Source organism: Pogona vitticeps, chromosome 12 (assembly GCF_051106095.1).
Source record: "Pogona vitticeps strain Pit_001003342236 chromosome 12, PviZW2.1, whole genome shotgun sequence".
Taxonomy (NCBI): domain Eukaryota; kingdom Metazoa; phylum Chordata; class Lepidosauria; order Squamata; family Agamidae; genus Pogona; species Pogona vitticeps.
In genome coordinates, this window is record NC_135794.1 from 20,342,718 (window position 1) to 20,369,037 (window position 26,320).

A 26,320-nucleotide genomic window follows, 5' to 3' on the forward strand; every position below is an offset into this window, starting at 1 on the left:
GAATAGAAGTCTTGGAACAGCATCTAGTGTGGCTGAGAAGGCCAATTCGAGAGTGACCGTCCCTTCCACACTGAAGACAAATACAATCTGTCCCCTGTCCAGCTCCCTGATTTGGCTGGTTTTGGGATGGCCTCTTTGCCTCGGCCTGCTGGACAAGGGTCTCTTCAAATTGGGAGAGGCCGTGATGCACCGCCTGCCTCCAGGCTGAGTGCTCAGATGTCAAGGTTTCCCATCTGTTGAGGTCCATTCCTAAGGCCTTCAGATCCTGTTTGCAGATCTCCTTGTATCGCAGCTGGGGTCTCCCTCTGGGGCACTTTCCCTGCACTAATTCTCCATACAGGAGATCTTTTGGATCCATATACCAGTAGTTCCATATACTGTATATAAGTGTGTGTGTTTTTCTAGATGTTGGTTAGGTGCAAGTCTAATTGACTGTGCATGGAGTTCTGAAGGAACTAGATGGATGGAAAATGTAACAGTAAGAGATGCCCATATCTTTTAACTGGGGTGCTTATGACTGGGAAGCACAACATTATAGTGGAAGCATCGCAGACATTTTTCTTTATCCTGTGCTTCACCACTCCAAGTTGCAATGACATATATAGGGTTTCTACAGCACTAGACGGAGTGAGGTGTCCCCTGGAGAGCAGAGAAGAAGTGTGTACCATGGAACCTGCCAGTGTTGAAGTATAAGTCCCCTGCCAGTCTGAACTGGTACAGTCCACTGAGGCTTAGGGCTCACCCCCACCTCATTTTGTTGTGTGTTTAAGCCACAGCCTTGGGACAAAATTACAAAGTATTGTGATGTTCCCTAGGGACTTAAGAAGTTTTGTTCTTTTTCATTTTGTAGAACGCATCTGGGTTTGAATTCCAGAGTGTGGTCTTATTTTAAAAACCAGTTGTTTATGCTGGCTTTAGAGCTTCTTGAGCAGCTACCATGCCACAATGAGGACCTCTGTCTTAATGTCTCTTGTGCTACAACTGTGCATGCTTGCATCCGGAATCATAGGATGGCAGGTCTGTCCAGTCATATGTCAGAGAAATGCAGTTCATCTTATGAACAAATGTGCTTCTTCCTCCACTCCCTGCTTGCAGGTCTTTAAGTAGGCAAGAACATGAGTTGGGATCCTGGATGTCCTTTCAAGACATGCTCAGAAGGTGTCTCTTCATCCAAGCTCATGTCAGCTCTTAATTTGGAATTTCTTTTCCCATGCAATTGCAGATGTGCTTAACGATTACCTTGTTAAATGATGAAACTGCTTGACAATGAAGTTTTTGTGATTGCTTTTGTGATCGCAAAATGATGTTCTAATAGGGAAAAATCATTTAACAATGATCGGTTCCCTGCTTCGGGAACCGATTTTTCGCTAGACGACGATTTAGAAACAGCTGATCGGTGGCTCTAAAATGGCCGCCCGCTGTGCAGAATGGCTCCCCGCTGTGATTTAGGACGGATTCCTCGCTTTACAGGCACCGAAAATGGCCGCCCCTATGGAGGATCTTTGCCGGACCCTGCGGTATTTAGCCCATTGGGACACATTGAACAGGTTTTCAATGCATTTCAATGGGCTTTTTCATTTTGCTTGGCGAGGATTTTGCTTAACAGCAATTTCAACTGAACGAATTATTCTCGTCAAGCGAGGCACCACTGTAGATCATTCAGGAAAAGAAGTTGCATTGGGGAAACTGTGTATCTCGGTCATCTTCAGAGGATGAAACCCAATAGTAAGCTGCAACTTGAGTAGGTCTATTGAATCTGTGGGATTCATGGAGGGGTTGGCTTTCCAAATCCCCATGGAATCAATGGAAATACCCAAGTTGCCACTTACTGCTGGATTTCAACCCGAAAGTCTGTTGGTGAAGGTGAGAGCATTGAAGTGAGGCTGGCCTGAAGATGAATTAGACCTGTTGTCCCAGCCAGCCTACCCAAACTTCCATAAACAAATTGCACAATAGGATTCTCCACTCCCACCGCCAAATCTTGCTTACCTGAAAATTATGGCTAAACTTTTGATTTGGGTCTCTACACAGCTGTGGTGGATGCTGTCTTTTTTTCCTCTCTCCCAGCAACTCTGGATTCTAGCTGTTTTGCAGCTGTATTGCAACGCTCTTGTAACGTAACACTGATTAAGCATTAGGTGGATTAAGTCTGGAATTTCAGCCTTGCCCATAGTTTCCTCGTTTATGTGTGGGTTTCAGTTTGGACCTCTTAACATTCATGTAACTGAAGGAGTTTACTTGGGCTGGACCTGACCTTTCCATTGAGAAATGTCAGCTGAGTGTTTCCACTTGCGCAAATAGTCACCTTATGGAACGTCGAACCACAAGTAGGCATTAAGATAATCTTTGGGGAGCTTTGAAGGTCAAGCCAATCCTTTGGGCCAAAGGCATGTCATACCATTAAGGGGCAAGGGAACTATTGTGGTCTGGAATGAGGTTGGTCCATGTGGTATGTCCACATCATTTGGGGGCAGGAACAACCTGATTCTGAGAATCACTATTCTGGAAGATAGGAGTGTATCTACGATTAGGTTTCCCTCCAGCATATTGTCATTGCAAAAGACAATAAGGGCAAGAAAAGTTGAAGGCAATAGGAAAAGAGAAAGGCCAACTACAAGATGGATTGTTTCAGTAAAGGAAGCCTCAGCCTAGCCCTGAGTTTGCAAGAGCTGGGCAAGATTGTTGACCTAGGAATTTTGGGAGGTCACTGTTGGGTAAAGTCAGCAGCAACCTGACAGTGCATAGCGCTATCAGCAACAGCAACAATACATGGTATTCAGAATTTTCCAGCCTTCTCACTTCAGGATTGAGCCGGCATTCTTAGAGTATATCCGCATACTCTATAAAGTTATAATAGTTGGGTATCACTTTGATGGCATCAGTTGTTTCTGGAGAATCCAGAGGCGTGTCGTTTGGCGAGAACGTTGTCTCTGTGATAAAGAACTGAATGTATCTCGTCAGAGTCCAGATCTTCGGATTGTTTAGGATTCAACCAGGGTTGTTAATTTGGTATCAGCCTGTGCAGCGTAGATACAATTTTCTTTGGAGAAAAAGCCATGACAGAGCACCAGTCCAGAACAAGAACTGAATGAGGCCCTCCCTGATCCTGCCTGAGATCAGAGTCTTTCTTTAAAAAATAAAAAAATAGGCCAGCTTGCAAAAAAAGCAGAAATAACCATAACTAACTTGGTAAAAGCAAAGCTGTATGTACTCTTGGAGTAATGCTGGCAAATTTTACTTCCTCTGTGAATTCAACACGCACACTATGCTCTTTCACTCCGCTGAGCCTGTTCACTCCTCATTGCACTGTTCTGGTTTGCCCGCGTAAGACGGCATGTCCTTTCCCCTCATCTTTCAAGAAATCTTGGCGTTCTCCCAAGCTGACTGGTAACCTCAGCCCTGTGTGTGGATGATGCTCTTTCAGCTACATAAGAACTGACCATTGAGGATCACGTGTTCTATCGGTCTGTAGCAGGTGAGGGTCATCTCCAGAAGGCTCCTGGAGTCTTCTCCTGGGGTCCTGTGCCCTCAGCCCCTTCCTTTACGCAAGGGGGGGGGGAAGAATCAGGAACTTCAGCCCACGGTGCCTCTTCCCAAGTAGCCTCCACCTCAGCCATGGCTCAGAATATACTCTTTCCACATCTCCCCCTCCTCCTACTCTTTCCACATCTCCCCGAAGGAAGCCCCTGAGCCCTCTGAGTCTTCCTTTTTCATCCCTGCCTTTGCTTTGTCCTCCCCCTCACGGGTGGGCCTCATCAGCCCGGTTGCTCACAGATACCTGTCACCCCTCCCTCTCTCGCCTAATAGGGGTCCGGGAGCTGTAGCCTCAGACGGCCGGCCCCTCACACTTCCTCGGGCTGTGGGGAGAGAACTGCCTCTTCAAAACCCATTCGAGGAACTTACGTCCGCCGTCTTTTCCACCCACAGGCGGAAAATGGCGGGGGCAACGGAAGAGGCAAAACCATAGATCTTAAAATGCGCAAGAGAAGTTTGGGTGCAGTTCCTTGCTCTTCGTCTGAGATGTTCCAAAATCCTTGGAATGAATTTTTGTAGAAAACTTTGGTTCTTGTTCCTCCTTTCTTCAGCCTCAGAAAACAGATGGCAAGATCATAATAATGTGCTGTCAAGTTGATTCTGAGTTGCCGCGAATGTCCTAGGATTTTCTAGGCATCAGGCGTTGTTTACCAGTCCCTCCTTCCTGTTGTGCTCTAAGGTGGCGTAGGCTTCCCGAAGGCCATACAGGTGGCAGGGCACCTCATCCCGTCCACCATATAGGCTCAGCATGATCGCTTCTGCCTCCTCTCCCAATGGGTATTCAGCCTCCCAGCCCCTGGCTCTGCCACCAGATGTTCCAGTCCATTGAGTCCTACCAGCTCCTGGGGCCAGAATAGCACCTCTTTTAATTTCACTGCTCACAGACTTTGTGAAGGCAAGCCAACTTTCCTTGGGTTCGAAGCGACGGAATGGGGTTGCCTAGTGCCACATCGCGGGTACGGGACAAAGTCGGTCTTCTTCTTTTCTGCTTTTAATTGTGCTGGCAACGCTTCCTAATTGGTTTTGATAGCGTCGCTTTCGGTATTTAATTCCTGGCCTTGTTATTTGATTTGCTGTTTATTTCCTGTGTCTTCATTCTATTAGCGTCTTGCTTTGTAAAACCCGCTTGAGGCTGTTTTGTTTTTAGAAAGCAGAGCAAAAATGCCATACGATTTGTAATGAGAAGTTTGTCTTCTGGATCCGGCAGGAAATTTACTTTTAGTTATAGTTACCATTTTCAAAGCCCCAAAAGTAATGAGCTCTCATTGGGGCCATAATTTTGAAAGTACCTGTATCTTTTCTTTCTACCTGAAACTAATTAAGACAGTTGCCTTAAGTTTCTTCAAAGTCCTAGAATCCTATGACTTATGGTACCTCCTCCTCCTCCTCCTCCTCCTCATCATCATATTCCTAAGCAATGAGGTAGCATAACTTATAACTATAAATGTAACTAGTTACACTGTGGAATGTTATGTTGTAGTTCCAATGTAACTTGTTTATGACAGTGACTGCATGGAAACTAATCAATTAATTAAAGTCCCTTGTTGTTGTTGCCAACTTATGATTTCCAAGTCTTGGGCTGTGGGTCAGTTTCTCTCTATTTTCTTCCTTGGTCTTTTCTTTTTAGCCTGACATAGATAAAGCGGTGGATGCAGCCAAAGCCGCCTTTGAAAGAGGATCTCTGTGGAGGCAAATGGACGCCATGAATCGAGGGCGCCTCCTGAACAAGCTGGCTGATCTTATTGAGCAGGACAGAGTGGTGTTAGCTGTAAGTGACTTTGACCCATGGCAGCCACAGAGGGGAGGAGAGAGGGTGGGGAGAACCAGCCAGAACCTGTTCATGCCTTTTACTTGCACCAGAGTAGACCCATCCAGCTTTGTAGCAGTGTCGTAGACGTCAAGCAGTCTGTTGGGATCTCAAGGTTCTGCTTTCTTCTTTTACGCTCAAGAGCACAGTCTAATACTTCAGATGGCATGGTGCAGAATTTGCTCCCGACAAAACGTAATCAACAGAAGCTCACTGTTTATAGAACAGATTTGTCTCCACTGACCAAGAACAACATACTAGAAGAAGCTTTATCAAACATCTATGTTAGTAAACCTGTGTTAGACACAACTGTTTCTTAATTCATTGTGTCCAGTTTTCCAGACTCCTGCCTTTTCTTGTCTCCAAGTTTGAGATTTTTTTTTAAGGGGCAAAGTTTAAAAATATTTTTGTGTGCATTTTAAAAAAAGATTCCCATAAGATTTTCATTTTAATGCACATTTTCATGTGCATTTTTTTCTTTCGTGGCATACATTGCAAGTTTGGAATTGCGTGGGTTTTTAATGGCGGACTGCATCCCGTTTATTGTGAAACCCTGGAGCTGCAGAATTAGTTGAATCAGTGCAGAATTAACCGATCTTGATATCCCATGTTTTCCACTATAATTCTGCTGAGTGATCAATCTACTGTTCTCATCTACTTCTTCCATCAGTAGAAACTCTAGTAAGAATTAGACTGGAGGAATATTCCATCTATGTAAAAAAATATTACGTATACGTAAAGAGTCAGATGATTGGATCTGTATGTGCTTTTTTTTATTTCTTAGACTCTGGAAACGATGGACACAGGGAAACCATTTCTGCAAGCATTCTTCATTGACTTAGAAGGTTGCATAAAGACGCTTAGATACTACGCGGGATGGGCAGATAAGATCCAAGGGAAGACCATACCTGTGGGTAAGCCAAGTTGGAGCTGGTATCTTTTGTGTTTACTTCTGACTGCTATTAACTTGGAACTTCTATGGGGGAGACAAGAAATTAAGGACTGTTACTGATGACACAGCCAACTTTGGGTAAAATGAGCTTATGTTCTCCTTCTTCTCAAGCTCTTGGGGTCTTCCTTCATATCCAAGTTCATGGTTACCATAGTTGACCTCTAAATCAGAAACTGAAGACTCTGTTAAAATGGAGAGTCGGAAGGACCAATTTTTTGTCTTGCAAGCAGAACATCAAGATCATCTTTAAACCATGGTGTGGAATTCCTCCTCCCTTTAGAGTCTCATTCTTAAGAATGATCTGTTTTGAAATGAAACAGTTTCTCGGATCACCTCTAAGGAGGACATGAGATTCTGTTCCTGATTTAGAATTCTAAATGTCTGCATAAGGCTTGGGTCATGCAGGCTAATTCATAAAGTTAACGTGGCAAGAGTACTTATTTTTGCTGCCATAAATGTGGACTGTTGCACTGGAGTGGTGGTGCAATTATTTGTTGACATAAGATCCTATGAAGGATCCATCTGTCAAAGGCTCTGTGGCTCATGCAATCATCATGTGTTGAACTTATTTAGCTGTATCTTACCTTCAAACCTGAACAGAAGGCTAAGAATACTCCAAGGTAGAACTCTATGTATTTCTTCATATGGTGATAATGACTTTTGACAAAAGAACAGTGCTTAGCATCAGGATCTCCAATCTTCCCATGAAAACTCTGGAAGCTCCCCAAAAACGCTTGAGCAGAGGACGGGAGAGCAGGTTGTCATGGGGGCTGTCCATGTGCCTCAAAGGTTATTTGGCAGTCCCACAGATTCCCTGCAAAAATTGTCAGATCCTGAAAGTGTTCAAAAATGAGGTACAAAAAACTCATTGATCACCTGGAAATGGTTCTTCAGTGTAATTCAGTTTTGATTTCCTGTTAACTTGGGCTTGTTCTTGATTTTCTGTAATGTTTTCCCTATGTATGGGAGCTGGTGAAGCCCCCCAATAGACTCTGGAAGGTAGACGGTTGGCCTGTAGGTGCATGTAAGGTGCCTATCCTTTGCATTATATCGGTGTTCCTCTTATGCAGCCATTGAGTTGTGATGTGCCTTTGTGAAGCCTCTAATGGCCAAAATATATGAGCTTTGTTATTCTTAATTCTTTTACATTAAACTTTTGTTTCAAGGTTGTGTGCTTCTTTAGTCATACTGATTTGCATGACCCTTAGCATAGTCTGCTACCTAACGTGGGCCACCTAAGTACATGGTACTAAATATGCAGTTTATCCAGTGTTTTTCTTCGACTAGTCTTAATTGCATTTCTTTCTACTGAGCCCTTTGGAAAAGGTTCCCAGCCTTAAGAGTTACGCTACTTACTTGTCTTCGTCTTCTAAAATGATTCATACTGAAATTATCCTTCTTTAGTAACTAATGGCCTGAAATCTCTTGCAGATGAAAACTATGTCTGCTTCACCAGACATGAGCCGGTGGGCGTCTGTGGAGCCATAACACCAGTGAGTATAATGTTTTCTTTGGGAAACCCAAGGGTGGCCTTCTTGCCGACATCTTGAGGTCTCTTGCAGGTCCTACTCTTCCAGCTTCTTTTTCCCGAAGTAAAATTCATCTAGCTTGCTTCCTGATCTTTGCTTGGACCACAGGCATTGACTATTGGAATTTCTCTTTTTTTTAAAGCCAAAATGCATTTTTGTCTCTGTGTGTGAATATGTCCAGGGTATCTGTGTTGATTTACTGAAGCAAAAATGCCAAAGGGACTTATGACCTCTGAAAGACTAAGGTGTTTATTTGGCGTATATTTTCATGGATTGTTGGCACCCTTCAGGTGCGTGTGGTCACTGTGTCATGTTGTAGTTTTCTGCCATCAAGTCACCTTCTACTTAATGTCAGCCATGTGAATATGACCTCCAAAATATTCTGTCAATAACAGCACCTTGCAAACTCTTGCAAACAGCTCTTGCAAACTCAAGCCCTCGGCGTCTTTTATTGAGTCAGTCCATCTCATACTCGGTCTTCCTCTTCTCCTGCTGCCTTCCAACTTTTCCCACTCTGTCTGTGCTCTGGTGCACAACTATCCAAACAAACTGCGCCAGAGCACAGACAGAGTTCTGACTCCCGTCCTCTGAAGATGCCGGCTGCAGAGACTGGCGAAACGTTAGGAAGAACAACCTTCAGAACACGGCCAAAGAGCCCGAAAAACCCACCACAATCAATTGTGTCCAGGGTTCAACGGTCGCATTGGAGTTCCATTTTGCTACAACAGGGAAAAGCTCGCACTTTTCTTTCTTCCTACCCAAAGAAAGCTACAGTGGGAAACGTTGTGGAGGAACTCGATGCTGGAAGCACATTAAACTGTTCTTTCTGTGTTAAGGAAACTCCCATGTAATTGGCCTGTACCAGAGGCTTGAGTGTGGTTGGGTCTCTAACTCTGTAGCTTATTTAACATAATAGTTAATCCCAGTGTATCATGGCCCCGTTCTGTTGATTACGCTGTAGGGGAACATAGCTGCCACCAATTAACTCTGCCTAATCTACAACAGGTATTTTCATTGGCAAAAGATGATTGCATCTAGGCTGGGAATGTTTACACAGCTGTTGGAGTAAAATACCGCTCTGGGATATTTCCTTACTACTGCTAGGATGTGGCCAGCATCATGTTAGAGAGGACGAGATTTGACATCCTCTGTCTTTAGGAAAGCAAATGTATCGCTGATCCGGTCGGACCGGAGACCCTACTGCAATCGGCGCCTTCATTTGGATAGAAAAGAGGTAGCAAGGGATTCAGAAACTTGTACAGTGGTGCCTCGCTTAACGGGCGCCCCGTTTAATGATGAAATCGCATAGTGATTAACTTTTTGCGATCACTTTTGCAATCGCTTTGTGATGGTCTGAATGGGTTTTTTTTTCGCTTTACCGATCATCGCAAAGTGATGAATTTTTAACAGCTGATTGGCAGTTCCAAAATGGCTGGGTAAAAAAAATGGCCGCCCGCCGTGTTTAGGGAAGGATTCCTTGCTTACCAGGCAGCGAAAATGGCCACCGTATGGAGGATTTTCGCTTAAAGGTAAGTTTTTTAGTCCATAGGAATGCATTAAACAGGTTTTAATGCGTTTCTATGAGCTTTTAAAAATCGCATAGTGACGAAATCGCTCAGCAGCGATTTTGCTGCACCGATTATCATCGCTATGTGAGGCACCACTGTACCTTGGTCTAATAGGCAGGTAGAAATATTTCCTAATCTTATCTAAGATCAAAATACTGGGAATTGAATCTGGGTCCTTATATTTAAAAAAATCATATTCTTTTACCCAGCTATAGGCTACCTCTCCTCCATTCTGGGAAATCAGAACATTGGGTTGTTTGAAACTATCCACGTTGCCTCTATGTTTGCTCTGGAGCAGTTTACGCAATCGCAACCCACATAACATTTCTGACTTAACTAGCTTCTACATAAATTGAGCTGGCTTAGTTGAAAACACGCACATATACCCCAGTGTTCTGAAGCAATCTGCTTTTCACAGTGTCCTTTAACATAGCTAATCTCTTCTGCCACCCACAGTTTTCTTTCCGTGTTTATGTCCTGTGGTCCTGTAGAACGAGAGAGGCCTGACCACCCATCCTGAATAAGCATTTCAGTAGCAGCTTTTCTGTGATGTAAAAACAAAGATATCCATGTTGGTTCATGAGAACAAAACAAAATTTGGTTTTGCCTTTTTCTTTGGCAGTGGTTCAACCTATACAGTACTTGTGTTTGTCATCGCCCTGTTTACTGAGCAAAATGGCCCTATACTGACACCTACAGACAGAATAAAGTACTACTATGCAGCTACTACTGTAGATAAGCATGTACTGTATACTAAGAAGAACTAGTTGTTGCAGTGAGAGAGAGATAACTGAGAAGAGAAGAAACATGTTGTAAAGAGGATCCTTGGAAGACTGACACACCCTACACACCAAACAGCATGCAAAGCAAATTAATCTTGAATGTATATAGCAGAAATCTGCAATGCTATTCCATATAACTGTTGTTGCTCTTTAATCTGGGGTGCGTGAAGAGTTGCAGAATTGCAGTGAAACGGATTTTGAGAAAGAGAGTCAAAGATATTCTTAAAGTGCTAGCAATGCAATACTTACAGGTTGAATTTCTTTGTTTCAGTGGAATTTTCCATTGCTTATGCTGATATGGAAGATGGCTCCGGCTTTGTGCTGCGGAAACACATTAGTTGTCAAACCTGCCGAGCAAACACCCCTCACTTCACTATACATTGGCTCTTTAATCAAGGAGGTACGTAAAAGTCGAAGGCATTCTAGTGGGATTCTGACCCTTGCTGTAATTGGTTTTGTTTGGGGTGGGTGCACAGAGGGGAAACAGACAGCCGTGTCTATACATTCACTATGTTGGGACTGAGAAAGAGAGATACAGATGATGGTTGTCTGTATGTCCTAACTAAGGGCCTGGTCTCACAGGAAACCTGTCTTTACAAGCAGTGAGAAAAGGAATTCGAGATGTGTACAGTTACAGGTTTCACAAAGGGTAGACTATATCATACATTCGTTAACATGTGCACGAGGCAGTAGTTGGAAAAGCTACTTCTTGGATTACGACTCCTATGATTCTCCATCCTATGTAGCTACTGCCAAAAAGGTAACTTCTCATCGAAGCAGGAACAACGATGTGAAACAAGCTTGTGTGGCCTAAACCCCCCTGATCTCGGTGGGGATTTCGTTCAGGCAAATGGATTTAGGAGAGCAATTGAGGATGTTCTGAAAGTTACTTGCATCCCTTAGTAGGTGATTGCAATGCCCACTCTCAACACATCCTAACTTTTCTTAATCCAGTGCGACAATAATGATGTACTATTAAACTTTCCAGGCAGGATTCCCCCCAGGTGTGGTGAACATTGTGCCAGGATACGGCCCAACTGCTGGAGCTGCTATTTCTACACATCCTAATGTTGACAAAGTAGCTTTTACTGGGTCGACAGAGGTAAGCATTGTTATTTTCCTTTCTTCTTCTTCCTCATCCCCCTCTGTCTATTTTACCCCACAGCAAACTCCTACTTTGTGAACTTGTTTAAAAGCACAAACATGAATTTTATGTAATGTTTCCTTTCCCTGGAAAGCAGCTCAGAGATTACATCAGGATATTTTGCAAACATTATCATATATTCTGTTCAATTTAGTAGTGTGGCTATTAACATGCAGAGTTTTTTTCTTTCTTTTGAGCCTACTTTTACACTTAAGTTCCCCACTGAGTTAACCCTCTTTAGGTTACTGAGATAATCCAATACAACACTCCATTGATTAATTTAATTTATATGCCTTAGACACACAAAGACGTTAGCAGCAAAAAGAAGAGTATATATTAAAATAAAATCTTGATTGGTTTTTGTTTAATAAACCAAATATTGAAAAAGCAGTAAAATGATAGCCGGCACGCAACCAGCTCAACCCCTTCAGCTGCAGACCAGCTTAAGTGGGCAAGGTTGGCAGGTCTGTTTAGCGGAAGGACAACAGAGATGGTCCAAACCCAGAATCTCCAGTGAGGAATTTAAGAGTTTGGTTGTGTCCATGTACCTGTTATGCTTCCAGTGTTGGCTTGATGGAGTGAACGGTCCACCTCCAAAATCTTAAAGATAGGGCAGGCTTATATGAGAACCTGTGCTGTCTGCCCTTCTACCCGTAGTGATCTCACAAAAATGATGATTCTCTGATCTGGTGTATGGAAACACAACTCCTATTACCCCCAAGCCAGCAGTATCTATGGGGGACACTAGGCTGGGGAAAATCTTCTGCCATCACTTTGCTTAGTCTCATACTTACTTATTATTTATTACATATGTTTGTATACCACCCAGCTTAGTGTAAATCACTACTCGGGCGGTCAACAACAAACGTAAACATAAACAATATATCCATCCCCTCAAATTCCCAACTGTAAGATTAAATACAGTGGTGTCTCGCTTCACGACAATAATCCATTCCAGCGAAATTGCTGTAGAGCGAAATTGTCGTGAAGCGGGGAAAAAAACCCATTGGAATGCATTGAAAACGGTTCAATGCGTTCCAATGGGGGAAATACCTGCTCATCCAGCAAACATCCTCCATAGGGTGGCCATTTTCCAGTGCCTGTCTTGCGAAATGAGGTCTGAGAAACAGCGGGCGGCCATTTTGAGAGCCGCTGATCAGCTGTTTCCAAATCATTGTCTAGCGAAAAATCGGTTCCCTAAGCAGGGAATAGCAAAAAACAAAACAAAAAAACCCCCCACCATCTAAACATTGCTTTGTGATCGCTATAGCGGTCGCAAAAAACTCCTCATCAACTGAAAAAAACCGTCATGTGGGGTAAGTGTCTAGCGAGGCACCACTGTAAAACAAACAAAACAAAAAACAGACAAAAATTGAATGATAAAGATGTCAAAAAAAGCAACAAGTGATGGCAGTTGGATGGGGAAGAGCCAATTCTCATTGACTCCTCAGGGGAAAATACTATTGGCCGCTTGGCCTTTAGCAGCCTCTTAAAGGTGCTTAGTGAGAGGTGCTTGACCTACTGCCAGGGGAAGCCTATTCCAGAAGGAAGGGGCCACAGCTGAGAAAGCTCTATTCCTGGTGGAAGCCTTTTGAGCTTCTTTCGGAGTGGCCCTCTGCAGTCACAAGGGTTAGGTCGATCAGGTGGGGCGAGCAGAAGTTCATAAATGGAAGTGTTCCATTGGCTGAGATGTGGCTTATTGCATTGGGCTATGGCCGATGAAGGGCGCGTGTGTATGAAAACGGCCTTCTTGGTTTTATGTAGAAGAATATCTGCTGCTGTGCAGTTTGTGCTTCCCAGTGCCCCTGTGTAGAAAACTCTGGCCCACCACTGTCCCTTTGTTTTTCTTGGCTGAGGACTTCATCTTCTTGCTGGCGGACTGCTTGCTCCGTGTCTTTGTGGCATACTCGACATGCGTGATGTGACCGTGCATAATTATGATCAGTTGTGGTCAGCCAGAGAGGGCTCCCCTACATCTAACTCAACGGGGCTGTTGGAAACTTTAGCAGCCAGGAGCACCATCTACTGGCGGACCTTGGCGGCATCTGTTCCTTTTATTCATAGAAAAGACATTCCTAGCTTGCTGGATGAGGAAGGTGTAGAGCGGTGGTTCCCAAATGTTTCTTGTGGCTCCCTTGACTTACTGGTCACTGGCTGTGCTTCCCCAGTGTGATACTTTGGGTGAGTCCGGGAAGAACGGAGGGGTCGTGCTCAGAAAAGACCTACCAAAAATGGAAAATACTAGCATTCGTGGGAATGTTACAGTGGTCTCTCTTACGGTGCGGATTATCTACACTTGCAGAACCTGGATCCTATATTTTGCAAAGCGCTAGTTAAATCTACTTCTTTCCCTGTGTGCCGGAATTTGAGTATCAACCAATCTTTGTCATTGGATGTGCTTCCAAGAATTAACCACCTGTCTTCAGAGCTATGAAATGACAGTTTGCTTTATTACATGTTGAGTTCAGCATATTCATTAGAGACGATCTGAGGACGTCATGACATGTTATAACGGCACATATCTGGTGACCAGTATGAACACAAGTGGAGGTTGTGGGTCTGTTGCTGGGGACAATGAGCTGTTGTGGGTTCAGGGCAGTCTCTGTATAGCAAATGGGCCCCGCTGCCAGTCACTTTTCCCTGCCGTCTTCTGTTCGGTAGGGAACGGAAAGAAAAGACTTGTTCTTTTTTTTAAAGTCTAAGGAGCAGCCTTTTTATCAGTAAAGAATCAGCAACATCATGAATTCCTTTCCGTTTGCTAATTCTCTCCTGTAACCATTTGCTGGAACCCTATTTAATATGCCCACTTCCTTCCCCTCGCAGGTTGGAAAGCTGATCAAAGAAGCGGCTTCAAAAAGTAACTTGAAAAGGGTGACCTTGGAACTGGGTGGAAAGAATCCCTGCATTGTCTGTGCAGATGCTGACCGTGAGTTTGGGCGGTGTCTCAATATTGCAGTAATTGCTCAGGGTGCCCTGCCTTGCCCCTGTCTCAGGATTAATTCAAGGAAGGGTTTGTTGAGTCAGCCCCCCTCTCCCCATGATTGCTTCTCATCCAGGTGGTGGTGAAAACAGGCACATGGGGGATCCAGACAAACTAGAGAATGTGGCCACCTAGAACTGGAAGGGTGGATTATTATTATTATTTTGCTGGTGACAAGACTGAAAAATATGCCCACGTGATGGGTGGTGAGCTTTTCGGGGCGGTTGATGAAGCTTGCAGAGGACTTAATGCCAACCTGTGGGGTTCTGTCCCAGGCTCTCTGCGATGTTTCTAGGATGTGCCAGAGGGTGGCTTAGGACTCACAGAGCTGGTGCTCCACCAGGGACCTTGCTCCAAATGGCACAATGGTCCAGCCATGTGCTCCCACCAGCTCTCTCGCTGTCCCCTTCCTTCGGTTTGGCTCTTCGGTTTGCCAACATTATACAGGGTGCCGTACTCATTGACACAACTTTGCACTGATCTCTGTGAGTGTGAGCCTGGGCAGCTCTAAAGATCAAGGCAGCGACATCAAACCTAGAGAGCAAAGCAGAAGCTGCTGTGTTTGGAAGGGAAATCAAAGTATATGGAGAAGGAGGAGGGATATCATCATTCCAGTCCCAGGTACCTGGTGCTGTGCAGATGCTGGTCCACAATGTGTGTGTGTGTGTGTGTGTGTGTGTGTGTGTGTGTGTGTGTGTGTGTGTGTTGGAATTCATCTCTCTGAAGGAGCCAGAGATCATCCACTGGGCATTTGGCTTGTGGAGTAATCTGTTGGGGCCATCACTTCCTCAGAATAGTACACATCTGCTGTTGTATCCCAGAAGATAAACTGAAGGCCAGCAATGATCAATATAGCTCAGTGGTTTAGGTAGCTGGATGCAGGGCCAGAGGTTTAGACTTAAATTTCCCACCGTTTCTACTTGACAAGGGCTGGACTTGATGATTTACAGGGTCCCTTCCAGCTCTGCAGTTTGGATGATTGGGTTCAGCACCATGGATAGTTCCGTAGGCATCACATGCTACACTATGGCGCAAATCCTTTTGCTTAGTTATGCCTCCACAGTGGATTCTCACTGGTGGTTAACAAACCCCTGCTTGGGCTTTCAGGCATTGGACCTCCTGCTGACTTGTGTAACTAGCCAAAACAGCCTTTGGGGCAATCTTGGGGTTGCAGGCGCATGAGATGGCAACGGGCATAGCAGCAGGGGGCTTCTGCTCGGGTAAGAAAGTCAGGAACACTCCCTTCTGCAGACAGCAGGCAACACACTATTAACATGCGTGGTAGAAACAAAGAGGATTGAGGCCTTAGAGTTTCGTGGTAGAGAATATACTTAACTTGCATTCAAAGAGGCCTTGGGTTCTATCCTCGGCATCTCCACATTGGTTTGCAAAAGGCTTCTGTCTGAAACCCAAGAAAGATGCTGCTAATCAGCATTTATTATATGGAACTGGATCATCAAATGCCATGGGCAAAATCCAGTGGCATAACTTTGCACCTGGCATAATTTGGATTTGGCGCTGGAAATATTTAAATTACATTAATTAGAACTCCTTATCCACTTGTTTTAGGTTCTGAGGCTTCTTAGAGGCTCCCATTTATCCCGGGGAAACCTTGGGGAGCAGGGGAGGGGGAGACTTTAGAAGTCATCCCCAGATGGCCACTGCTGACATTAGGACCATAGCTGCCGATCCAGCTGTGATGTTTGACTTTTCAAGCCCCTCTCCCATCCTCAGGGTCCTAAAATCTTCCCCAGGGCAAAGGGTAGCTCTGTGGAGACTTGGAACCTAAAACGGGGTGAAGAAGGGAAGTTTTCAATTCTGTGTTTTCCAACATGCCTTCTGTGTTGCACCGGGCACACCTTTAAACAACAGGAGTTGCCCATTGAGACCAATTTAGTGTCCTCTAAATGGTGGACTCCAAATCCCATCAGCCCCAGTCAGTGTGGCCAGTGGTCAGGATGATGGGAAAGAAGGCCTATCGACATGCTGTTAAGTTTCTCAATTCTAAACCTCATTGGCTTGATTTTGGTATTTTAGTACAATTTCCTATGTTCTTATGGGAACCACTGTTTCTTTCTCCTCCTGTTCTCGGCCCTTTCCAGTGGACTTAGCCGTGGACTGCGCCCACCAAGGCGTCTTCTTCAACCAAGGCCAATGCTGCACAGCTGCCTCGCGGGTCTTTGTAGAAGAACAGGTGTACGCGGAGTTTGTCCGGCGCAGCGTGGAATATGCTAAAAAGCGACTTGTGGGGGACCCCTTTGATGCCAGAACTGAACAGGGGCCACAGGTAAAACATCTGCACTATTGATTGAAATGTGTTTTTCCCCCTTTATTTATAGGATTTCTATCTGTCATTTATTCATTTATATAGTCTGCTCTACAGCTAGAAAGGCTTTTGAATCAGATTCTGGTCACTAGGTAAAAAAAATATAATTTGCTAACATCCAAGAATATTTGTGAACCTCAAGAAACAATGGAAACAATTGTATTTTGCATCATATGTGCACAAGTGGGATGTGTAACATAATGCTGTAGGATAAAATACTCCTGTTCATATATATTTTTTTGTCCATGCCCTTATCCTTGACACTAAACTGAGTTTCCCCATTCTACCAGTTTTTCTCCTCTCCTTTCCGAATAGTTAGATAGCATTTGACGTCATTGTGCATGGGTGAGTCTGTTTTGGCTATGTAAGAATCCATATTTTGAGAATAAGTTTGCTCTTCTAGAAACACGATTCCAGTATGTCCATAGGTGTACTGCATCTGGACGTTGAGTCATGGCAACTAGACTTCTTTCTTATTAGGTTGAAACGTTTTTCTACTCATCCAAGTAGCTTCTTCAGACTGAAGGATCAGTCTCCTATTTCTCATGCTGCTCGTTCATCCGTCCCCAGGAAGACCACTGTTAACAACTGTTAACAACCCATGACACTGGGTGGAGAAAGACTGCAGAAGTAGGATTATCCCTCACCCCCCATCCTTTGTCCATCTAACAAGCCTGTTCAGACCAGGGGGAAGGGAAACCAACGTGAAAGATATATCAGGGATCGCCTATCAACTTTCCTCAGATTAAAGAAGCTATGTGGATAAGTAGCGAAACATTTCAGCCTAATAAGAAAGAAATCCAGTTGCCATGACTCAACTTCCAGATAACCTCATCTGGATGACTGAGAATCTTCACAGGTATATTGTCCATAGGTGTCGTAGAATCTTTATCCTTCAGTAGAGGGAGCCCTTCTATCACAAAGGGCTCTCACACATAAAAACATGAACACACAAAACTCATGGTGTGCAGATATGTATTTTTGGTGTACAACTGTACACTTCTACATAAAATTTAAAATTTACACCACAACATAGAACATGTATGTGGGAGAAATGCATATTTCAAAACATTTGTACACATATCGAAGCCATGATGCCCTGCATCTTCTTATCAGTTCTGAATTACAAAGTTAAGAAATGTTTTGAGTTTTTGTTTTGTTTTGTTTTGTTTTTGTTTTGGTCTTCTGGAACTCACAGCCTGTATTTTAGGAGTCTATTTGATCCCATTTTTTCCTGCTGGAAAGACAATGCCACAGAATGGCTCTGGAACACAAAACACAATATTTTTTTTGCGACTTAAAGAGTTGCAAGGTTACAGCCGTTTTCTTTTGTAACAGATTGACCAAAAGCAGTTCGACAAAATCCTGGAATTGATCGAGAGTGGGAAGGAGGAAGGGGCCAGACTGGAGTGCGGTGGCGTAGTGGTGGGAGACCGTGGCCTGTTCATAAAGCCAGCTGTCTTTTCGGAGGTCACGGATGACATGAGAATTGCAAAGGAGGAGGTACGGAGTCCATAACTGAAAGGTTAAGATGGGTGTGGATAGGAGGAACATATGTCAGGATGAATTCTGATATCTCTGCATTTTTTTTTATGTAACATGCCTGATTTTGTTAAGTGTTGAATAGAGATGGACACAAACTGCCGGTTCATCCTGGGTCATTTAGTGCCTCAACAGATGTTTGGTGGTTCATTGCCCCACCCTCTCTGACAGGGGCCAATCAGAAGCACCGCCTGGAGGAGGCGGAGCTGAGACTCTGCCTCTGAGTGGGTGCCCACTATAGAGGCGGGGACCGAACCACCAAACACCTATTGCAGTGGTGAACAAACGGGGCGAAACCACCGAACTAGTAGTTCATGCCCATCTTTAGTGATGAACCCTAGAGACAAGAGCTCTGAGCCTTGTGCTCAGAAGATATGGTTGAGCAGCCACACTTTATTGCAGATCCTACATCTAGTTCTTTTAAGGGTTGGTTTTTGCATAGATTCAGAGTGAGAAAGAAGAGGTGAAGGTCAGTTGGTTCTCAGTTAAGCCAATAAAGACTTAGTGGTCTCTTCCCCTCTCTGCAAACTTGTTCGTGAATTCTGTTCCATATTTTTTTTTAATCCTGAAGTTTCAAATGGATTGTACCACAATTCATGTATACTTTTGTTAGGGTGAAAATCAACTAAAAGCAGATGGCCTGGCCAGGAAATCAATCTCTCTCTCTCTCTCTCTCTCAAGTTACATCATTTCACACTCAGTATGTCGAAAAGGCACCTGGATGGAAGTAGCATGCGAATGTGATGTTTAATTTTGTGAAACCTGTGATTTTTGTCATGACACTCCTTAACGGGTAGATGGGCTTGATGTCGCCTTTTAACAGATTTTTGGACCCGTGCAACCCATAATGAAGTTCAAAAGCCTAGAAGAAGTCATACAAAGGGCCAATAAAACAGAATATGGACTCACGGCTGCAGTGTTTACAAAGAATTTGGACAGAGCCCTGACCCTGGCTTCGGCACTACAGTCGGGTACAGTCTGGTAAGATAAGTTTATCGCGATGGGGTCCTTTCAAGGAGAAAGGCATGGTAAAAGTATTATAAATAAATAATACAGTGGTGCCTCGCACAGCGAGGTTAATCCGTTCCGGATTAACCCTCGCTGTGTGAAAGCATCGCTGTACGGGAAGGAAAAAGCCATTGGAATGCATTAAACTTAGTTTAATGCGTTCCAATAGCAGCTTTACTCACCGTACAGCGATGCTTTTCCAATGGCCGGCAGCCATTTTCGCGCCCTCCCCTCGCTTAACGAGGGTGCGAAAACGCTGCGTGCGGCCATTTTGGGGCTTCCGGTGGCCATTTTGAGGCTTCCAGCGGCCATTTTGGACCCGCCGAACAGCTGATTGGCGGGTCGCAAAGCGAAAGTCGGTAAGCGAAACGCTTACTGACCTTCGCTGTGCGATTTTCGGCCATAGAGGACATCGCTCTGCGATCGCATTAGCGATCGAAAAAACGTCCTCGTAGAGCGAATTCATCGCTCTATGGGGCGCTCGTTGTGCGAGGCACCACTGTACTTTGTTCAGAATTAGAGGAGAATGGGTATGGTGGATCTCATGTCAGACAAGGACACAGGAGATAGAAGTTCAAGGTCACCCCTTGGCCATGGAATTCATGGTGTGTGCGTGTGTGGGGGGGTACAGTAAGCCTTTTCTTCAATATATCACAAACCTTGAAAACCTGTAAGCGGGAAGCAAATTGATGGGAGAAAACAATGATAACATTATGTTTTTTTCACCAAGGAATACATACAGGCAGTGTGGATAAAATGTGGTCATACTTCTTCCTGTTTCAATTTCACCCCTCATTTTTGGAATGCATTACAAATCTTCCCATGTCCCACTTCTTAAAGCACAGAGAAGATGCTTGTGACTTTTGCTGATCACATGAAACTGTGGGACGCAAGATAGCGTCCCAGAAGACAGAGCCAGGATTCAAAGCTCTCTTGACCATCTGGAGCTTGGCAGAACCAACGAGATGAAATTCAGTGGAGCTAAATGTATAGCCCTACATTTAGGTGCAAAGAAAATTTAAAAAAAAGAAACAAGTACAAGATAGGGGAGACCTGGCTCGGTGGAGAGCAATATAAGTTTTTTTAAAAAATCCAGCTGTCTTGTGTAATCAGACATTGAGCATGAGCTGGCAATGTGATGTGGCTCCCAGCACCCTCCAACCCTATGGTAATGCAGTCTCGGAGCGTAGCATTCAGACCTTGAGAAGTTATAGGAGGTCCTATTCTGTTCTGCATTAGTCAGGGATGTATATGGAACTCTGTCTGCTCCATCTCAAGAAGAACATGGACAAACCAGACCACCCCCCAGAGTGAAATGAGGATGTTGAAGGGTTTGGGTACAAAGGCTTATGAGACATGCTTGAGGTAGTGGGGTGTCTTTTGTTGAAAGTGACAGGGTGCAACTCAGTTTAGACTGAAGATGAGTGCAAGAGGAGAGACCTCCTCTATCTATACATCCTTGGCTGTCCTTTACCTGCTCCAATTTATGTTTATTTATTTATTTATTGCATTTATATGCCGCCCATCTAGACATAGTCTACTCTGGGCGGCTCACAACTTAGAAGATAAAAACAATTTAAAATATACAGTTTTACATTAAAAAACAAAATGATATAAAATGTAATATAAATTTACGATGTTGACCTTCCTCCTTCATCGCTGAGAAGTAGAGGCATTTATCGCTGCGTCTCCCCTTAGTTAATCAGAAATGGGGACTATCCCAATGTGCTTCTAGAATTTGTTGGAGGTAATTGGACATAGCTTGCATGTCTTTACATGGGGAGAAGTAGTCAGAGAAAGAATGACCATGGGTTTCCTAGACTCTCTTTTACTTGCTATGACCTACGGTGGTCCGTTAGCCTATACTGATATTCTTCCGGGGTGATAACATCATTGCCTCCCTTCTTGCTATATATATATATATATACAGTGGTGCCTCGCACAACGAGTGCCTCACAAAACGATGAATTCACACAACGATGCCTTTTTCTGTTAAATTTGCTGCCTCACACAGCGATGTTTCCTATGGGGGATTTTCACACAACGATCTCCCTTTTCGCTCCTGTAAAAGTGTCTTACAATGTTTGGACGCTGTTTTAAATGATTGGAATGGTTAGTCCACCTCCTGAAACCTATGCAAACTGATTTTGGTGTTGTTCTGACACTTCGTTAATTTATGATGATTTTTTGAATTTTCTCCATAGGAAACCATTGGATGGTCTGTCTAATGGTTTCCAATGGAAAAAAACAAAAAATCATCATAAATTAACGAAGCGTCGGAACAACACCAAAATCAGTTTGCATAGGTTTCAGGAGGTGGACTAACCATTGCAATCATTTAAAACAGCGTCCAAACATTGTAAGACACTTTTACAGGAGCGAAAAGGGAGATCGGGAAGAACTTTAAAAGGCAAACGGAGATCAAAGAGCCCTTTCCCAGGCATTGATCTGTCTCAATGATAGAAGTTCATCTGATTGTGTTTTTTTTCCTTTCCAAAGGATCAACTGCTACAATTCCCTCTTTGCACAAGCTCCATTTGGTGGCTTTAAAATGTCCGGAAACGGTAGAGAACTGTAAGTAGTAAGTTTTCCTCCTGTTTTTTTTTTTTTTTTTTTAAAGTGGGGAATGAGCAAGGAAACGGGGACACTCTGTGGCAAGAATAAAAGCCAACTGATATTTTGGAGCTTCTTATGGGTTGAGGTGCTCTTTCCATGGCCACTTTGCCCGTGATCATCAGAACGTCTCCCTCTTGTCAGAGGTGATGAGGAATGGAGCCTTCTACATGGTGGTCCCCAGCAGAGACCTTCAGAAGGGCGGCAGAAGCAATTTAAGAAAAAATAAATGTTGACATATTTTAGATTCCAAGCCTAGGATATCCCTGGTGGTCATAGGTTTTTTTAAAAATCCCTCTCTCTGAGCATAGAAATAGAAGAACATGCTCTAGAGACTTGAGGTTGTAGGAAAGTCCTCAGCCAGGGTATTTTTCTATCACAGTGGTTCCCAGATGTTCTGAGGCTAAAACCGCTAGCTGTGTTGGCCAGGATTTCTGGGAGTTGTAGTCCAGGAACATCTGGGGTAACCAAGGTTGGGGAGCATTCCTCCATTGGAATGTGGGTTTCAGAAGACAGCATGGGAGTGTCCTATAGACATGCTCTGGATTCTCAGGATTCGGAGCCCTTTTGCGCTCTTGGAAGAGTGGAGGAATTGCACCAACCCTGGAGCAGAAATGAACACTTCATTTCTCTCCTCTTGGAATCAAGGGGATGAAAAAGTAAAACAAAAATAAACCCCAAAGGGGTTAAAATGAACAACAACAACAAAAAAGCCACAGCACTCCTTTCCACCCTACTGGCACAAACTAGGATGGTGGGAAGAAGCTTCTTCTCCCTCTTCATTCCTGTCCCATATGATTTCTCCATTAATCTGATAGTTGGTGTTTCCGTATCTATTGCAGAGGGGAAAAGGATTTACAAGAGAGTCCATCAAGAATGTCTGTAGTTTCTTTTAAAGAGCTAAATGTGTGTAAGACAAATCCTCTAACAGCCCATACTTCTTAACAATTCCACAGACGTAGCCTTCCAGATGTGGAGGGATTGCAACATCTGCCATTCCTAACCAGGGCATCTAACAGTGAGGAATGGTGAATGTTGGTACTCATCTTGTGATAGGTATTTCATAGTTGTTTTATTCATCTTAGCTATTCCCTCTGGTCACTAAAAACAACACCATGGAGCATCAGCATGTGGAATTCCTTGCATCTAAACCACAAAATACCTTTTCTCCTTTTTTTTTTTTACAGGGGCGAATATGCTCTGACTGAATACACCGAAGTGAAGACAGTAACTATTAAACTGTCACAGAAGACTCACTGAGTGAGGAATGCCAGGAGACCTAAAACTCTGACGCTCTGAATGTTGATGTTTAGTAGGATGGGCGGGTGGTAAAATTTGAGGAGAAGGGAGGAAGTCCGCGTGAACCCCAATCTTCCTTGGGCCCTGAGGACTTTGTTGGGACACTGTTCAAGAATTAACGGTTTGGCTTTCCAAAATGGGCCTCCAACTTTGGTGTTGTCCACTGAATGTTAAACAATGATGATGATTATTATTTTTTAAAAATGTGAACATGTTTGTATCAATGGAATGTCCTTCCCCTTGATAACGGAATGCTGCTGAACTTCAGTAATGGCTCAGGGGATGCAGGAGTGGAGACGGAGAATCAGATGGGCAACATCTTCCAGATGTGGTAGGATTCCATCTGCCCCAGACATCTGCCATCTAAGAACATCTGAACAATGTCAAGTTATGGCTTGACTGCCATTTTCTAGTGGAAAAGCAGAGTATAAAGGTAATGGCTACAATCCTGTTGCTTAGCATACTAAGCACAACTAGAGCAGGCCCATTGAATCAATGGATCATAGAAGAGTTGACTCACCACATCTCCAGTAATTCAATAGACCTACTCTAGTTGTGACTTAACTACCTTAAGCAATGGGATTCAGCCATTAATAAATGCCCATCCTCTAGAACAGTGGGTCCCAACCTTGGGTCCCCGGACGCTCTTGGACTAAAACTCCCAGAAGCCTTCTCTGCCAGTTCTGGCCAGGATTTCTGGGAGTTACAGTTCATGAACATCTGGGGACTCAAGGTTGTGTACCACTGCTGTAGGTGGTTTCCACAGCCTCAAAGGTTATGCCTTCTAATCGTGCAACTGACCCTGTTCAGACAGCAAAAGCCCTCACTTTGCTTGAACTGTTTTCTCTTAGGGTCCGTTTCTTTAAAAAGCCCGATGAAGTTTTTCATACAAATCCTCTTGATCTGTCTCATGCACGCGGCTGCCTTCGCCACGTGGATTGCTCTCTCTTTTTGTACACCCAGTTTAAATTGGGCCTCTGGACTGTGACATTGTTAAGGGAAGCCCCTACGGCTGATTTAGCTCATCCTCTGTTGGGAAAACAGAGGGCCCTGTAGAAAAGAGGACAGGACTTTTGTATGATCAGCAGTTGTGTGTGTGGGGGAGAGGGAATTTAGCAAGTGTCATTGAATGATTACCTCCTGAATTTTCCATCTTCCACAGGAGCCTTGTGGAAATAGCCACCTGAGGCTCTCAGGAACTAGAAAATTTTCTTCTGGGTCCTTCTATCACCTGTCTGAGAACAGCTTTGGAATATAGGCTTCTTGGGTTTGCCAAATTCTTGGGTTTCCTCTTCAGTCATAAATATGTACCAAACCTCAAAAAAAATTGTACACAACTAGAGGCCTTATCCATGTAACTTTTAATAATGGTTCTAGCTCCCTATTGGGATCATTTTTCATCTTCTTTCTACACTACCAATATTGTGACATAATAAAAAAAGAGGAGTCTCTGTGTTATAAAATTAGGAGATAAATTCTGCTTCTGGTTTTCCAGACACATGTTTTACTCAGTTTAATGTTTATTGTATGGTCACAGACCCAATAACGCATATTCTGCGGTTGCTTGAAATTAGTATTTTTTTAAAATGCTCCATTAAAAGAAAGAGATAAGTAGCTTCATGCAGGGACATAAGTATGCCTGCATAACTCTCACTCACCCAGAGCGTTTACTGATTTGAGAATTCAGAGCCATAATTAGCAGTTGTAGCAGCTGGGGTGGGACCGGCTCGACCGTTGGGTGAACAGAAATTATTCCTTCAGGTTCTGGTGTCACTGAGCTACCTGCTCACCCAGGTATGGCTCTCCTCTTCTAGTGGAAGAAGAGGGTGCTGCAGTAAGGGAGGGAATGGTCTTACCCCAGGCTGCATCGCCAGCTAGTCAAATATTCCCATTACGAACCAATTGATCGACATTTTTGCACCCTGGGCATTTCAGTGTACTGGGTGAAAATCCCAGTCCACCCACTCTAAATACGGCTCTGATGGTTCACCCAGAAGGACCTCCTTAATTTGCAACCGTGTATTCAAGCCAGAGAAGCAAACATCAAAATTAAACCGCAAAAGTAATCTTCTGTCTTGTCTGTCTGATGATGACTAATCCATCATAATTCCATTAGGAATAATCTATTTTTAATAACTTGGCATGTAAAAATTGATGCCTAAAGTCCGTCTTTTGACCTCAGACATTTAAAAATCTTTATGCTACTCACTGTAACAGGGTGTTTTTTTTAAAAAAATATGTGTGTGTGTTTTTTTAAATGTTATCAGAACTGAATTTTTCTATATTGGATAATAAAATATTGTTAGGCACTAATTGTAAAGTACAATCCACTAGAGCCTTTATATTCTTTCATTGCATGTTAGTGCTTTTCTGTATGAAATATTCCTTTTTAAATGTCTAAATATATAAAGATATATTTATAAATTAGAACACAATTAATCTAAAGTATTTTTATTGCTGATTGTACATGGGAGATGTTACGCTTGTTCTAAAGGGGAACTCTTTGTCATGTTAGCTTTATGGTTATTATTAAAAAATGTTATGATTTTTGCGATGTGGCTCAGGCGTATTCTGTGGGGGAGGGGGCAATTTCTGCATGATGAAACCGACCTGAACCATTCGATTCCTGGTACGAATGCTTGATTGAGCAACGTTTGCAAAGCCCAGGCCAACTTGACCTGCATCCTCAGAATGAATGTTATCAGAACTCTGCTAAATACCAACAAAATAATGATTGCTCCATGCGCACAAGGCGAATTCCAAATTTTGCACGGCGGTGACACCTTGATGTCACTCCGGGTTGCCTTTAAATGCACAGAGCACTGGAGCATTAGCATCTTCATATCCTCCATCGTAGATAATGTAACACCTACAAAGTGAATTGAAAGTGTTTCTATCTTAAGTCTGTGCCTTTATCATAGAAAAGTGAAGTTGGAAGGGGGCCCACAAGGCCATCAAGTCCAACCCTCTGCTCAATGCAGGAATACAATCAAAGCATATCTGTCAGGTGATTATCTACGTTTTCCTTGAATGATGGTTGTTGTAGGTTTTTCGGGTTGTTTGGCCCATGTTCTGGAGGTTTTTCTTCCTAGTGTTTCGCCACTTTCTGTGACTGGCATCTTCAGAGGACAGAAGTCGGAACTCTGTCTGTGTTCTAACTCCTGTCTTCCGAAGATGCCGGCCACGGAGACTGGTGAAATGTTAGGAAGAAAATCCTCCAGAACGCGCCCAAACAG

The 26,320-nt window shown here is 43.7% G+C and overlaps 1 protein-coding gene across 1 annotated transcript in view; it reads left to right on the forward strand.

The window, feature by feature from the left end:
* Positions 1-25,636, forward strand: part of ALDH1A3 (aldehyde dehydrogenase 1 family member A3) — a 34,261-nt gene extending 8,625 nt beyond the window's left edge. Inside the window, exons 3-13 of the mRNA XM_020781737.3 lie at positions 5,162-5,302; positions 6,126-6,255; positions 7,725-7,786; positions 10,444-10,572; positions 11,161-11,274; positions 14,140-14,242; positions 16,399-16,583; positions 17,961-18,125; positions 18,988-19,145; positions 21,672-21,746; positions 22,973-25,636. Coding sequence (XP_020637396.3) covers positions 5,162-5,302; positions 6,126-6,255; positions 7,725-7,786; positions 10,444-10,572; positions 11,161-11,274; positions 14,140-14,242; positions 16,399-16,583; positions 17,961-18,125; positions 18,988-19,145; positions 21,672-21,746; positions 22,973-23,045 — 1,335 coding nt within the window. The 3' untranslated portion in view covers positions 23,046-25,636. The remainder of the gene's footprint in view (positions 1-5,161; positions 5,303-6,125; positions 6,256-7,724; positions 7,787-10,443; positions 10,573-11,160; positions 11,275-14,139; positions 14,243-16,398; positions 16,584-17,960; positions 18,126-18,987; positions 19,146-21,671; positions 21,747-22,972) is intronic.
* The last annotated feature ends 684 nt before the right edge of the window (positions 25,637-26,320 follow it).